This window comes from Ranitomeya imitator, chromosome 1 (genome assembly GCF_032444005.1).
Source record: "Ranitomeya imitator isolate aRanImi1 chromosome 1, aRanImi1.pri, whole genome shotgun sequence".
NCBI lineage: Eukaryota > Metazoa > Chordata > Amphibia > Anura > Dendrobatidae > Ranitomeya > Ranitomeya imitator.
The window spans coordinates 296,474,419-296,489,455 of record NC_091282.1 but is presented as its reverse complement, the minus strand read 5'-3'; the positions used below and the strand labels follow the sequence as shown (position 1 = coordinate 296,489,455).

General features: G+C 43.5%; 1 protein-coding gene across 2 annotated transcripts in view; it reads right to left on the bottom strand.

Moving 5' to 3' along the window:
• Positions 1 to 15,037, bottom strand: part of ESS2 (ess-2 splicing factor homolog) — a 63,244-nt gene that overhangs the window by 16,625 nt on the left and 31,582 nt on the right. Inside the window, exons 2-4 of one of the 2 annotated variants that reach the window (XM_069756838.1) lie at positions 10,296 to 10,429; positions 2,285 to 2,450; positions 2,014 to 2,097 (exon numbers count right to left, since the gene is read on the bottom strand). In XM_069756838.1, the coding sequence (XP_069612939.1) occupies positions 2,014 to 2,097; positions 2,285 to 2,450; positions 10,296 to 10,340 (295 nt within the window). In that variant the 5' untranslated portion in view covers positions 10,341 to 10,429. The remainder of the gene's footprint in view (positions 1 to 2,013; positions 2,098 to 2,284; positions 2,451 to 10,295; positions 10,430 to 15,037) is intronic. The other variant, XM_069756848.1, reaches the window with a different exon arrangement.

Genomic DNA, 15,037 nt, shown 5'->3' with positions numbered 1-15,037 from the left:
TGCAAAATATTAATATTTCGTAAGACATTTCTGGATGGCTGTCACAGTTCAATGTACAAAAGTCAGAAAGTAAAGAGACAAAAGGTGCCACATTTTACTCACCTACTATATAAAATAGACAATTAACAAGTTGGACACTAGACCACTCTGTAGCTCAAATATAAGTGCAACTGCTCAACACCTATGAGAACGGGATTTTTATACCATACTCCTTGTATATTTTGTCAGAGGGTCCAATCATTTGCCAGCACTTCGTGTTGCAAATAAAATCTTCCACTTCTTCCAGGAAAATTCACAATATATATCCCATTTACCGGAAACTGTTACTCAGGTGACGTGTGTCTTAGACCCGTATGTACTTTTGTAACAGCCAGGCTAAGACCATAGCAGTTCAAAAAGCATCTCCCGTGTATTGTTTTCTTGTTTTAGTAGAACTTTGTGCTTTTAGCCCTGTATATTTGGATTCATACATACCTCGCCTTTTTAATTGTTCATAAAGTATAATTTCAATAAGGTTTATAAAAATACACCAGCAGCAGAATTCCTTCTTCTGCCCTAATAGTTTGCCTACTTTATATCTGTAGGTATCGAGATTTCCCGAGCACGCTCGGGTGTCCTCCGAGTATTTTTTAGTGCTCGGAGATTTAGTTTATCTTGCCACAGCTGAATGATTTACATCTCAGCCAGCTTGATTATATGTGGTGATTCCCTAGCAACCAGGCAACCCCCACAGGTACTTATGCTGGCTAACAGATGTAAATCATTCAGCTGCAGCAAGAAAACCTAAATCTCCGACCACTAAAAAATACTCGGAAGACCCCCGAGCGTGCTTGAGAAATCTCGAGTAACGAGTATATTCGCTCATAACTAGACATGAAGCTTTATTTGCATTCAACAGGAACACCCCTTAAAGGCCTCTTTCCATTTTTAGGATGTTTATGAACAAAAATAAGTATTTTGTACAATGTGATACAAATTAGCACTTTTGGGCATCGTTTGTGGTTTTCTTCAAATCTACAAATCACAGTACGCTGTATCCTTGATGATTTGTTTTTTTGCCATTTGCGGCATTAATATTCAATAAACAGCAATTGATGTTCACACTCATAACCACAATATGCATTCCTTGTCACAGGGGGTCCAAATCTTAAAGGGAACCTGTCACCCCCAAAATCGCGGGTGAGGTAAGCCCACCGGCATCAGGGGCTTATCTACAGAATTCTGTAATGCTGTAGATAAGCCCCAGATGGATCCTAAAAGATGAGAAAAAGATGTTAGATTATACTAACCAGGGGCGGTCCCGCTGTTGGTCCGGGTCCGGCGTCTCCCATCTTCATCAGATGACGTCCTCTTCTTGTCTTCACGCTGCGGCTCCGGCACAGGCGTACTTTGTCTGCCCTGTTGAGGGCCTGCGCACTGCAGTACTTTGCTCTGCCCTCAACAGGACAGACAAAGTACGCTTGTGCCGGAGCCGCAGCGTGAAGACCAGAAGAAGACGTCACCTGATGAAGATGGAAGGCGTCGGACCCGGACCAACGGCGGGAAGCCCCTGGGTGAGTATAATCTAACCGCTCTTTCTCATCTTTTAGGATACATCGGGGCCTTATATATAGCATTTCAGAATGCTGTAGATAAGCCCCTGATGACGGTGGGCTTACCTCACCCGCAATTTTGGGGGTGACAGGTTCCCTTTAACTTTACATTTGTCACATTCTTTTTAGTTTTTTCATAGAAGTAAAACAGTACTGATCAGGGAAATGGAATTGTAGGACCTCTGTTCTTGGGCTTACTAGGGGTCCCAGCGATCACATTTATTCTCTACAGTATTGTGTAGGCAGGTGATAACTTTAATGAGACTACTCTCTATATGGTTATTAGGAAGTATATATGATAGATGCTGGAACATGTAACAACTGGGTGCAAAATGATAACTTTTTCATTTCTAGGGGACTAAAAGTGTATCCCAGCCTGACCAATATTAGCCAAGAAACTAGTTCCTGTAGAAAGTCTTACCTTCTTCTCCTTCTCTGTGTTTAGCGGTAAATGAGGGTGTTCCAGGAACTCCAAGAGGCGTCTCAAATGTGGCTGGCGTTACATCTGGAGAAAGAGGGAGATGAAGAAATAATATCTAAATACGTGGGATTGTTGTAGAGAAAACATACCTAGCTGCAGAAAACCAGCCAGGCTCTGATTTCATGATCATGAATCGTGTGACAGATCATTTTAATGTGCTCAAACTAATATCAAAACCATGATTTAATAGCCAGGACATTTTTTTACTTACAAGGTAATGGGGATTCTCGAGAGCCTCTCCCAGAGGTGCCAATCTTGATTGCGATTTGTCTCATTTTTTCCAGATCCCCGCATTCTTCTGCTTCTAAATATTCTTTCTGAGAACGGAGCTTCTCCACATCTGGGAAGAAGTCCCTCTGGATGATTTTTTGCAGGTTCTAGAGAATATATATTGAGGGGTAATTTGAAGATTAAAATAAAATGTGACATTAATGTGTATATATTTAAAAAAAAAATGCAGCAAGTTCATAAAAAGGTACAGCATTTATGTTTTTTGTTGCTGCAGACAGGACGTGTCACACTTATTTCCCAGTGCTATATACTCCTCTAATCCCTCTCTAAATTTACACAGAAGGATCTAAATCAGGGTATCGAACCAATACAATTAGAACCATTAAAATTTCAATTTTATTCAAAGATCTTAAAATATTCCAGCGAAAACTCCATCCTCGAAAGTGAATGCAGTGCAAAGTTGAAGGTAAACCTTTCAATAAACAGCTCAAAAAGAGATATAATCCCCTATATTCACCCTTCCTGTCCATGGAGATGTACACCCCAAATCAATGTGTCAGTGGCACCCCCACTCACAAGTCGTCTATCCCTCCGTTTACCTAGGGGTCCCTCACAGGTGGACGCAACAATATTCAATACAAAATAATGAAAAGGACTAAGGGTATGGGTACCTTAACAATTGTTCATCTGATAATAGATAATTTTGAAAGTATACGCCAAGTTTAATGGAGAAGATTAAAGAATGTATACAATTATACTTGATGAAAAATGTTTCTACACTCAAGTTGGAGCGCCCCCAGACGCAGGGCCTCGGGTTACTCGATACCGGTCCTCTCTGGCTCAGTTCTGGGGATGTCACGGTGGCAGGACCCGGTCCGTGACCCTGCTAAGGGGCGTCCAATAAAAGGTGATACAAGTCTGTCAAGGTTTCGTGACGCCACCTGTGGTATTCGGTCAGGGTGACCAACGCTGTTTGGGGTCCACTGGGGTGATGTGATGGCAGCTAGATGGTATACCTTCCCACAGGTGAAGTATGTCCCCAGGGCTTCCCAGTAATGTGGATGGTGATGGTGTGAGGTGCAGACAATAATGAGGACACAGGGTTGCAGTCTCTTTACTGATGACTTCAGGATCCTCAATCCAGAGCACAGTTAACAGGGCTGTCTGAGACCGGCCGGTCCGAAGGCACATCCAGAGTTCCCTTTGCAGGTGGAAATCGTTGCCTACCACTAGCGCCTGTGTGTTGTAGTGCTTCCCTGCTGAGCATTCGGGATAGTCCTCACAACTTCTGTTCTCATTCTTTCTATTCTCCGTCCCCCAAGTCTGTTATGGCTAGGACGCACCCGTGTGAAGGGTAGGCTTGGAGCTCTTCCGGGACCCTAGAGACGCCCCTCTCCACGGTTGCCCCTATGCCTGCTTAGGTGATGTAAGGTAGACAGCCAACCTATAATTAACTGTCCTGCGGTATTTGAAGTAAGGCATAAAGTCAGTTACTTCCTTGGTGTTCCAGGCACCGGCTACGCGCCTCAGTAAGATGTTGCCGTTCTCGGGGCACGACTCCTACTGGCTCTCCTTTATGCTTGATCTCGTTTCTCACTGTCCACAATATCCTTCGCTTCGTGTCCTTTCTAAGGATACCGCCGCAAGGTAGTGCAGGCGCGGTTCCGTTACGTTCTGTTCTTGTCGCTAAGTCTTCTCCCACGCCTGACAGGGACTCCTCTGAAGTCTCCCCCGCAACACCCCCTGCCGCGGGATGTTGCCTGGGCAAAACCCAGTCAGCTTCTGTCCCAACTTCCTATCCAACCCTAGTTTTACCAGTGTGAGGAGTGGCCTAATAAATAAAACCTTTTGCTCCCCCTAGTGGCCGGAGTGTGAAGTGTAATGTGTGCTTGTGATACATGGTCCTTTAGTGCCATCAGACGTACCATCACTCCCCTTAGTGGCAGAGCGATATTACTGCAACGACCAGGTCTCTGGGGCGCTGCACTTACAGTATCCCTAAGGTTTATCCTTCCTACCAACGGAGGTTGGCTCCATAATTCAGCACGGCAGTGGCGCTCCATGCACAATTGGGTTGGGGTTTTTGGTTGGAATATTTTAGTATCTTCAAATAAAAATGAAATTTTAAAGGAGTTTAATTTTGTAAGCCCTCTCTAAATCTAATCTGCTGAACACCCTTTTGGCTGACAGCTAATCTCCATAATCTGTTCACTAAAGCTAATGTCACATTTCAGCAAACGCAATATTCCTTCACTGTTAATATGAAAAACGGCAACATTATATAAATGTATACGGCCAATGAGCAAATTACAAGGTAAACCCCCACACAGCAAAACAGGCTGTGGGCAAATACCAAGCCACACGTTTTCATACAGAATTTAATAGCTTCATGATCTTACAGGTAAAAATCAAGGTTTTATCAGCAAACTATCCATTAAAGGGTTCCCCTACAACTGCAACTTATCATCAACTCAGTGTCTTCTGCTTGTCGTGGTTTGTCTGAAGGAACAGAGAGCACAGCAGCCCGATAGCGGTAGCTGATTGACCGAGAACTCACATGGTACAGTTATGGCCGAAAGTGTGGCCACCCTTGAAATTGTTCCAGAAAATTACATTATTTTTTGATTTCTCGATTTTTTTATTTTGACGCACTTATTTTCCTCCAAATTTCAGAGGAAATGGTTATTATTCTTACAATTCAAAAGGGATCTCAATGGTGGGCAGCAGGTTCGCCAATTAAGGAGGCTGACAGTAGCAGTGCGATGCTACGGTGCCTGCGAACTCAGGTGTAGGATCCGGTGAATGGAGTACATTTTTACTATAATATTCCTGCGGTGGGCTTCGGGAAAATGGCCCTCAGAGGTGGCACATGCGCAGATTGGAATCTCAGTAGACGAGATCTCGCCTCCAGACATCTCAATCTGTGCATGCTTCGCCTCTGGCAGTCATTTGCCAGAAGCCCACAGCAGGGATATCATAGGAAAAATGGACTCCGCTCACCAGCATCAACACCTTCTGAGATCCCAGGCCCCACAGCATCATCCCACTCCAGCCACAGTCGGCCTCCCAAAGCAGCAACCCTGCTTCCTATGACCCCTCTCAACGACAGCAGCCCCACGGATAAGCTACAGTTAAAATGGAATAAAAGACGCACCAGCACTTTATTTAAAAAAAAAAAAAATTCAGATTTTCCACCCTAAACTTTGGGGTGCGTTTTATGGTCCGCTGTGTTTTGTAACATGCAAAATACGGTGTTTCTTCCAGTAAATTATTGCAATTACACGTTTTGTTATACACGTGTATATTTCCTTTGTGTATTGGAACACAAAAAAAAGCAAAGGAAGAAGGCAAATTGGACATAATTTCACACGAAACCACAAAAATTGGCCAGACAAAATTGTTGGCACCTTCAACTTAATATTTGGTTGCACACCCTTTGGAATAAATATCTGCAATCAATTGCTTCCTATAACCATCAACAAGCCTTTTACAACTCCACTGTAATTTTGGACTGGTTTTGCAAACTCCTTCAGGTCTCTAAAATGTGACGGGCGCCTTCTTCCAACAGCAATTTTAAGATCAAGTGTTCAATGGGATTTAGATCTGGAATGATTGCTGGCCACTTCAGAACTCTATAGTGCTTTGTTTACCTCCATTTCTGGGTGCTTCTTGAAGTATGCTTGGGGTCATGGTCCTGTTGGAAGACCCAGGACATAAAACCAGCTTTCTAATACTAGGCACTAAATTGCAACCTAAAATCCTTTGGAAATCTTCAAATTTCATGATGGCTTGCACAGACAAGGCACCCAGTGCCAGAGGCAGCAAAACAACACCAAAACATCTTTAGACCTCCACCATATTTGACTGTAGACATTCCGTTTTCGGTGAGCAGAATGATGTGCGGTGTCAAAAAGCTCTATCTTGATCTCATCTGTCCACAAGACACATTCCCAGAAGGATATTTGACTACTCTCACATTTTGGCATACTGCAGTCTAGCTTTTTTAGGTCTCTGTGTCAGCAGCAGAATATTCCTTGGTCTCCTGCTATGTTTAATTTCATTGAAATGTCGACTGATAGTTTGCACTGACACTGATGCACCCTGAGCCTGCAGGACAGCTTGAATTTCTTTGGAACTTGATTGGGGCCGCTTAGGCTATGTGCACACGTTCAGGATTTTTCGTGTTTTTTTGGCCGTTTTCCGCCGGAAAAAACTCTATAAGACGCTTACATAAGCACCCCATCATTTTTAATGCATTCCGCATTTTTTGTGCACATGCTGCGTTTTTTCCGCAGCGGAATTGCATTCCGGAAAAAAACGCAGCATGTTCATTCTTTGTGCGGAATCGCGGGGATTCCGCACACATAGGAATGCATTGATCTGCTTACTTCCGGCATGTGGCTATACCCACCATGCGGGAAGTAAGCGGATTATGTGCAGTTGGTACCCAGGGTGGAGGACAGGAGACTCTCCTCCAGGCCCTGGGAACCATATCCCTGTTAAAAAAAAAAAAATTGTGATATTCTCACCTTCTGGCGGCTCTAGCAGCCTTCCAGCTCCTCACGATGCTCCCGTTCCCAGTAATGCCTCGCGACAATGACCTGTGATGACGTAGCGGTCTCGCGAGGCCGTACGTCATCTGGGGTCATTGCCGTGAGGCATTGCTGGGAACGGGAGCATCGTGAGGAGCCGGAAGGCTGCTAGAGCCGCCAGAAGGTGAGAATATCACATTTTTTTTTTTTTAACATTATACATCTTTTTACTATTGATGCTGCATAGGCAGCATCAATAGTAAAAGGTTGGTCACATTTGTCAAACACTATGTTTGACAAGTGTGACCAACCTGTCAATCAGTTTTCCAAGCGATGCTACAGATCGCTTGGAAAAGTAATATTCTGCAAGCTAATTACGCTTGTAAAACGCTTGTGTTTAGCGGGAATATGCATGCCAATTCTGCATGCGTATTTCTCACGGCAGGGAGTTGCAGAATTGCCACGGAAATTTCCACTGCAATTCTGTAACGTGTGCACATGTGTATAAAATGTGTAATTGCACTAACTTGTTGGAAAAAAAATACCATATATACTCGAGTATAAGCCGAGATTTTCAGCCCAAATTTTTGGGCTAAAAGGGCCCCTCTCGGCTTATACTCGAGTCACGGTCTGTGGCAGGGTCGGCGGGTGAGGGGGGGGGGGGGGGGGGGGAGGTCTGAGGCATACTTACCTAGTCCCGGCGATCCTGACGCTCCCCCTGCCCATCACACTATCTTCGGGTGCCGCAGCTCTTCCCCTGTACACCGGTCACGTGGGACCGCTCATTAAACTTATGAATATGGACTCCACTCCCACAGGGGTGGAGCCGCATATTCATTTCTCTAATCAGCGGTAACGGTGACTGATGACAGAGGAAGAAGCTGCGGCACCCGGAGACCAGCTGTCCAGGAGAAGGAGCCAGGGACCGCGCCGGGAGCAGGTAAGTATGTCATATTTACCTGTCCACGATCCACACGCCGGGCGCCGCTCCATCTTCCCGGCGTCTCTCCGCTCTGTCTGTGCAGGTCAGAGGGCGCGATGACGCATATAGTGTGCGCGCCGCCCTCTGCCTGAACAGTCAGTGCGCAGAGACGCCGGGACCGGACGCTTGGGAGCTGCAAGCAAGAGAGGTGAGTATGTGTGTTTTTTTTATTGCAGCAGCAGCAGCGTTATATATGGCACAGATTTATGTGGAGCATCTATGGGGCCAAACTGAACGGTGCAGAGCATTCTATATGGGGTAGCTTTATAATGAGCATCTATGGGGCCATAATGAACGGTGCAGAGCATATAGGGCACAGCTTTATAATGAGCATCTATGGGGCCATAATGAACGGTGCAGAGCATTTTTGGCACAGCTTTATAATGAGCATCTATGGGCACAAATGAACAGTGCAGAGCATATATGGCACAGCTTTATATGGAGCATCTATGGGGCCATAATGAACGGTGCAGAGCATTCTATATGGCACAACTATATATGGATAATCTATGGGGCAATAATCAATGGTATGGAGCATTATATATGGCACAGCTTTATATGGAGCATCTATGGGGCAATAATGAATATACTATTTTTATTTTTGAAATTCACCGGTAGCTGCTGCATTTTCCACCCTAGGCTTATACTCGAGTCAATAAGTTTTCCCAGTTTTTTGTGGCAAACTTAGGGGGGGTCGGCTTATACTCGAGTATATACGATACCTCAAAACTACTTCATTTTCTGGAACAATTTAAAAAGGTAAAAACACTTTCGGCATTTTATTTTATGTTACAAGGAGGAGGAATACTTCCATTTTGGGCGACACGTCAGACACCTCTTCATTTTGGGGTTTTCTGATGCCATGACAGCAGGGCCGGCATTAGGGGCAGGCAGACCTGGCAGCCACCTAGGGCCCCAGCTCCTTCAGGGGCCCCCAGCCAGTGGAGTGTCGCTAATAGCGACACACAACACGGCTGCTATTGGGCCCCTGAATAAGAGGGGCCTGGGGCTGACCCCCTCTCCCCCGCATCACGCAATCAACATATCGGCATCGTAGAAAGTTGAAAGCATCACTTTAGTGACAAAAAGAAAGCATTTAGAGAATTAAAGGAAGTAGGTAGTGAGGAGGCATTAAATAAATACAAAAAATTAAATAAATTCTGTAAAAAGCAAATCAAGGCAGCAAAGATTGAGACAGAGAGACTCATTGCCAGAGAGAGTAAAAATAATCCCCAAATATTCTTTAACTACATAAATAGTAAGAAACTAAAAAATGATAGTGTTGGCCCCCTTAAAAATAGTCTGGGTGAAATGGTGGATGAGGATGAGGAAAAAGCCAATATGCTAAATGACTTTTTCATCAGTATTTACACAAGAAAATCCCATGGCAGACAAAATGTCTAGTGATAAAAATTCCCCATTAAATGTCACCTGCTTAACTCAGCAGGAAGTGCGGCGGCGTCTAAAAATCACTAAAATTGACAAATCTCCGGGCCCGGATGGGATACACCCTCGAGTACTGCAGGAATTAAGTACAGTTATTGATAGACCATTATTTTTAATCTTTAAAGACTCCATAATAACAGGGTCTGTACCACAGGACTGGCGTACAGCAAATGTGGTGCCAATATTCAAAAAGGGAACAAAAACTGAACTCGGAAACTATAGGCCAGTAAGCTTAACCTCTACTGGGGGTAAAATCCTGGAGGGCATTCTAAGGGATGATATACTGGAATATCTGAAGAGGAATAACCTCATGACCCAGTATCAGCATGGGTTTACTAAGGACCGTTCATGTCAGACTAATTTGATCAGTTTCTATGAAGAGGTAAGTTCCGGACTGGACCAAAGGAACCCAGTAGATGTAGTGAATATGGACTTTTCAAAAGCTTTTGATACGGTGCCACACAAAAGGTTGATACATAAAATGAGAATAATGGGGATAGGGGAAAATATGTGAAAGTGGGTTGAGAGCTGGCTCAGGGATAGGAAACAAAGGGTGGTTATTAATGGAGCACACTCTGACTGGGTAGCGGTTAGCAGTGGGGTACCACAGGGGTCAGTATTGGGCCCTCTTCTTTTTAACATATTTATTAATGACCTTGTAGGGGGCATTCAGAGTAGAATTTCAATATTTGCAGATGACACTAAACTCTGCAGGGTAATCAATACAGAGGAGGACAATTTTATATTACAGGATGATTTATGTAAACTAGAAGCTTGGGCTGATAAATGGCAAATGAGCTTTAATGGGGATAAATGTAAGGTCATGCACTTGGGTAGAAGTAATAAGATGTATAATTATGTGCTTAATTCTAAAACTCTGGGCAAAACCGTCAATGAAAAAGACCTGGGTGTATGGGTGGATGACAAACTCATATTCAGTGGCCAGTGTCAGGCAGCTGCTACAAAGGCAAATAAAATAATGGGATGCATTAAAAGAGACATAGATGCTCATGAGGAGAACATAATTTTACCTCTATACAAGTCACTTGTTCGACCACACTTAGAATACTGTGCATAGTTCTGGTCTCCGGTGTATAAGAAAGACATAGCTGAACTGGAGCGGGTGCAGAGAAGAGCGACCAAGGTTATTAGAGGACTGGGGGATCTGCAATACCAAGATAGGTTATTACACTTGGGGCTATTTAGTTTGGAAAAACGAAGACTAAGGGGTGATCTTATGTTAATGTATAAATATATGAGGGGACAGTACAAAGACCTTTCTGATGATCTTTTTAATCATAGACCTGAAACAGGGACAAGGGGGCATCCTCTACGTTTGGAGGAAAAAAGGTTTAAGCATAATAGACGCGGATTCTTTACTGTAAGAGCAGGGAGACTATGGAACTCTCTGCCATATGATGTTGTAATGAGTGATTCATTACTTAAATTTAAGAGGGGACTGGATACATTTCTGGAAAAGTATAATGTTACAGGGTATATACACTAGATTCCTTGATAGGGCGTTGATCCAGGGAACTAGTCTGATTGCCATATGTGGAGTCGGGAAGGAATTTTTTTCCCCAAGGTGGAGCTTACTCTTTGCCACATGGGTTTTTTTTTGCCTTCCTCTGGATCAACATGTTAGGGCAAGTTAGGTTAGGCTATGGGTTGAACTAGATGGACTTAAAGTCTTCCTTCAACCTTAATAACTATGTAACTATGTAACTCCCCTTTTGCCTTAGAGGTGTGCCAGCAGTCGAGCTGATGAGATGCTCTGCAGAAGCCAGAGCAGCAGGGGGATAAGGAGGATAGGTAAGTATTTGTGTGTGTTTATGTGCGTGTGTCTCTGCTGCACTATATTGTGTGTGTGGAGGTTGCACTATACAGTGAGGGCAGAAAAAAATAGAATTATTCTTACCGTTAATTCGGTTTCTAGTAACCCACCACGACAGCACACCTGGAGGATGTTACCCCTTTCCTAATAGGGACAGGAAATGACAAGAGGTTAAATAACCCCTCCCTCATCCTCCCCTCAGTGTTATTATAAAGGACCACAGGAGAATGAATGCTTCAAATTATATTTATTCTTTTCAGAACGTATATTAAGCAAAGGGAGGGATTACTCCTGCTGTCGTGGTGGGTTACTAGAAACCGAATTAACGGTAAGAATAATTCTATTTTCTCTAGTAACCCCCCACGACAGCACACCTGGAGCAGTACCCAAGAGTAATTTTTAGGGAGGGACTACAGCACTAAGGACTTTTTCTCCGAAGGCTAAGTCTTCTTTTGACATCAGGTCAAGCCTGTAATGTTTGGAGAACGTATGGACCGAGGACCACGTAGCCGCTCTGCAAATTTGCTCGATGGAAGCACTGGCTTTCTCGGCCCAGGAGACAGCTGTTGCTCTAGTAGAATGGGCTGTGAGCTCTTTTCTGGTGGTGGAAGGCCTTGAATTTGATAAGCCTCCAGGATTGCTCTTTTGATCCAATTTGCAATTGTGGATCTGGAAGTCTTCTTCCCTTTATTCTGGCCGAGAAGATGAATAAACAGATTTTGATCCTTTCTAATCTTCTCTGATGCATGAAGATAATAGAGTACCATTCTTCGAACATCCAAAGTATGGAAATGTTCCTCTTCCTCATTCTTTGGTTCTTGATAGAATGATGGAAGAATTATCTCCTGCGATTTGTGGAAATCGGAGACGACCTTTGGGAGAAAGGATGGGTCTAATCGCAGGATAAGCCTGTCCTGAAGAATCTTCATGTAGGGCTCATTGATTGACAGGGCTTGTAGTTCACCCACTCTTCTGGCTGTTATGGCTACCAGGAAGGTGGTTTTCCAAGCGAGTTTATCCATGTTATGGAAGATAAGGGTTCAAATGGTGGCAGTGTAAGTCCTTTCAGGACTATATTCAGGTCCCAGGATGGAACTATATTTATGGGTCTTGGAGATATGCGGGATGCCGCCGTCATGAATCTTCTTACCCATCTATGGTCAGCTAAAGACTGGTCAAAATAAAAGCTCAAGGCTGCCACTTGTACCTTGAGGGTGCTGGGTCTGAGACCCTTCTCCAGCCCATCTTGTAGAAAATCCAGGATCTTGGCTAGGTTTGGTTTATCTGGGTTAGGTTGTTCAGGAGCACACCATGTGATGAACGTCTTCCAGATCTTTTGGTAAATAGAATTAGTAACCGTTTTGCGGCTTTTTTGTAATGTTTTAACCCCTTCAAGACCCAGCCTATTTTGACCTTAAAGACCTTGCCGTTTTTTGCAATTCTGACCAGTGTCCCTTTATGAGGTAATAACTCAGGAACGCTTCAACGGATCCTAGCGGTTCTGAGATTGTTTTTTCGTGACATATTGGGCTTCATGTTAGTGGTAAATTTAGGTCAATAAATTCTGCATTTATTTGTGATAAACACGGAAATTTGGCGAAAATTTTGAAAATTTCGCAATTTTCACATTTTGAATTTTTATTCTGTTAAACCAGAGAGATATGTGACACAAAATAGTTAATAAATAACATTTCCCACATGTTTACTTTACATCAGCACAATTTTGGAAACAAAATTTTTTTTTGTTAGGAAGTTATAAGGGTTAAAATTCGACCAGCGATTTGTCATTTTTACAACGAAATTTACAAAACCATTTTTTTTAGGGACCACCTCACATTTGAAGTCAGTTTGAGGGGTCTATATGGCTGAAAATACCCAAAAGTGACACCATTCTAAAAACTGCACCCCTCAAGGTACTCAAAACCACATTCAAGAAGTTTATTAACCCTTCAGGTGCTTCACAGCAGCAGAAGCAACATGGAAGGAAAAAATGAACATTTAACTTTTTAGTCACAAAAATTATCTTTTAGCAACAATTTTTTTATTTTCCCAATGGTAAAAGGAGAAACTGAACCACGAAAGTTGTTGTCCAATTTGTCCTGAGTACGCTGATACCTCATATGTGGGGGTAAACCACTGTTTTGGCGCACGGCAGGGCTTGGAAGGGAAGGAGCGCCATTTGACTTTTTGAATCAAAAATTGGCTCCACTCTTTAGCGGACACCATGTCACGTTTGGAGAGCCCCCGTGTGCCTAAAAATTGGAGCTCCCCCACAAGTGACCCCATTTTGGAAACTAGACGCCCCAAGGAACTTATCTAGATGCATAGTGAGCACTTTGAACCCCCAGGTGCTTCACAAATTGATCCGTAAAAATGAAAAAGTACTTTTTTTTCACAAAAAAATTCTTTTAGCCTCAATTTTTTCATTTTCACATGGGCAACAGGATAAAATGGATCCTAAAATGTGTTGGGCAATTTCTCCTGAGTACACCAATACCTCACATGTGGAGGTAAACCACTGTTTGGGCACATGGTAAGGCTCGGAAGGGAAGGAGCGCCATTTGACTTTTTGAATGAAAAATTATTTCCATCGTTAGCGGACACCATGTCGCGTTTGGATACCTCCTGTGTGCCTAAACATTGGCGCTCCCCCACAAGTGACCCCATTTTGGAAACTAGACCCCCCAAGGAACTAATTTAGATGCCTAGTGAGCACTTTAAACCCTCAGGTGCTTCACAAATTGATCTGTAAAAATGAAAAAGTACTTTTTTTTCACAAAAAAATTCTTTTCGCCTCAATTTTTTCATTTTCACATGGGCAGTAGGATAAAATGGATCATAAAATTTGTTGGGCAATTTCTCCCGAGTACGCCGATACCTCATATGTGGGGGTAAACCACTGTTTGGGCACTCGGCAGGGCTCGGAAGAGAAGGCGCGCCATTTGACTTTTTGAATGGAAAATTAGCTCCAATTGTTAGCGGACACCATGTCGCGTTTGGAGAGCCCCTGTGTGCCTAAACATTGGAGCTCCCGCACAAGTGACCCCATTTTGGAAACTAGACCCCCCAAGGAACTTATCTAGATGCATATTGAGCACTTTAAACCCCCAGGTGCTTCACAGAAGTTTATAACGCAGAGCCATGAAAATAAAAAATAATTTTTCTTTCCTCAAAAATGATTTTTTAGCCTGGAATTTCCTATTTTGCCAAGGATAATAGGAGAAATTGGACCCCAAATATTGTTGTCCAGTTTGTCCTGAGTACGCTGATACCCCATATGTGGGGGTAAACCACTGTTTGGGCGCACGGCAGGGCTCGGAAGGGATGGCACGCCATTTGGCTTTTTAAATGGAAAATTAGCTCCAATCATTAGCGGACACCATGTCACGTTTGGAGAGCCCCTGTGTGCCTAAACATTGGAGATCCCCCAGAAATGACACCATTTTAGAAACTAGACCCCCAAAGGAACTAATCTAGATGTGTGGTGAGGACTTTGAACCCCCAAGTGCTTCACAGAAGTTTATAACGCAGAGCCATGAAAAAAAAAAAAAAATTATTTTCTCAAAAATGATCTTTTAGCCTGCAATTTTTTATTTTCCCAAGGGTAACAGGAGAAATTTGACCCCAAAAGTTGTTGTCCAGTTTCTCCTGAGTACGCTGATACCCCATATGTGGGGGTAAATCACTGTTTGGGCACATGCCGGGGCTCGGAAGTGAAGTAGTGACGTTTTGAAATGCAGACTTTGATGGAATGCTCTGTGGGCGTCACGTTGCGTTTGCAGAGCCCCTGATGTGGCTTAACAGTAGAAACCCCCCACAAGTGACCCCATTTTGGAAACTAGACCCCCAAAGGAACTTATCTAGATGTGTGGTGAGCACTTTGAACCCCCAAGTGCTTCATAGAAGTTTATAATGCAGAGCCGTGAAAATAATAAATAC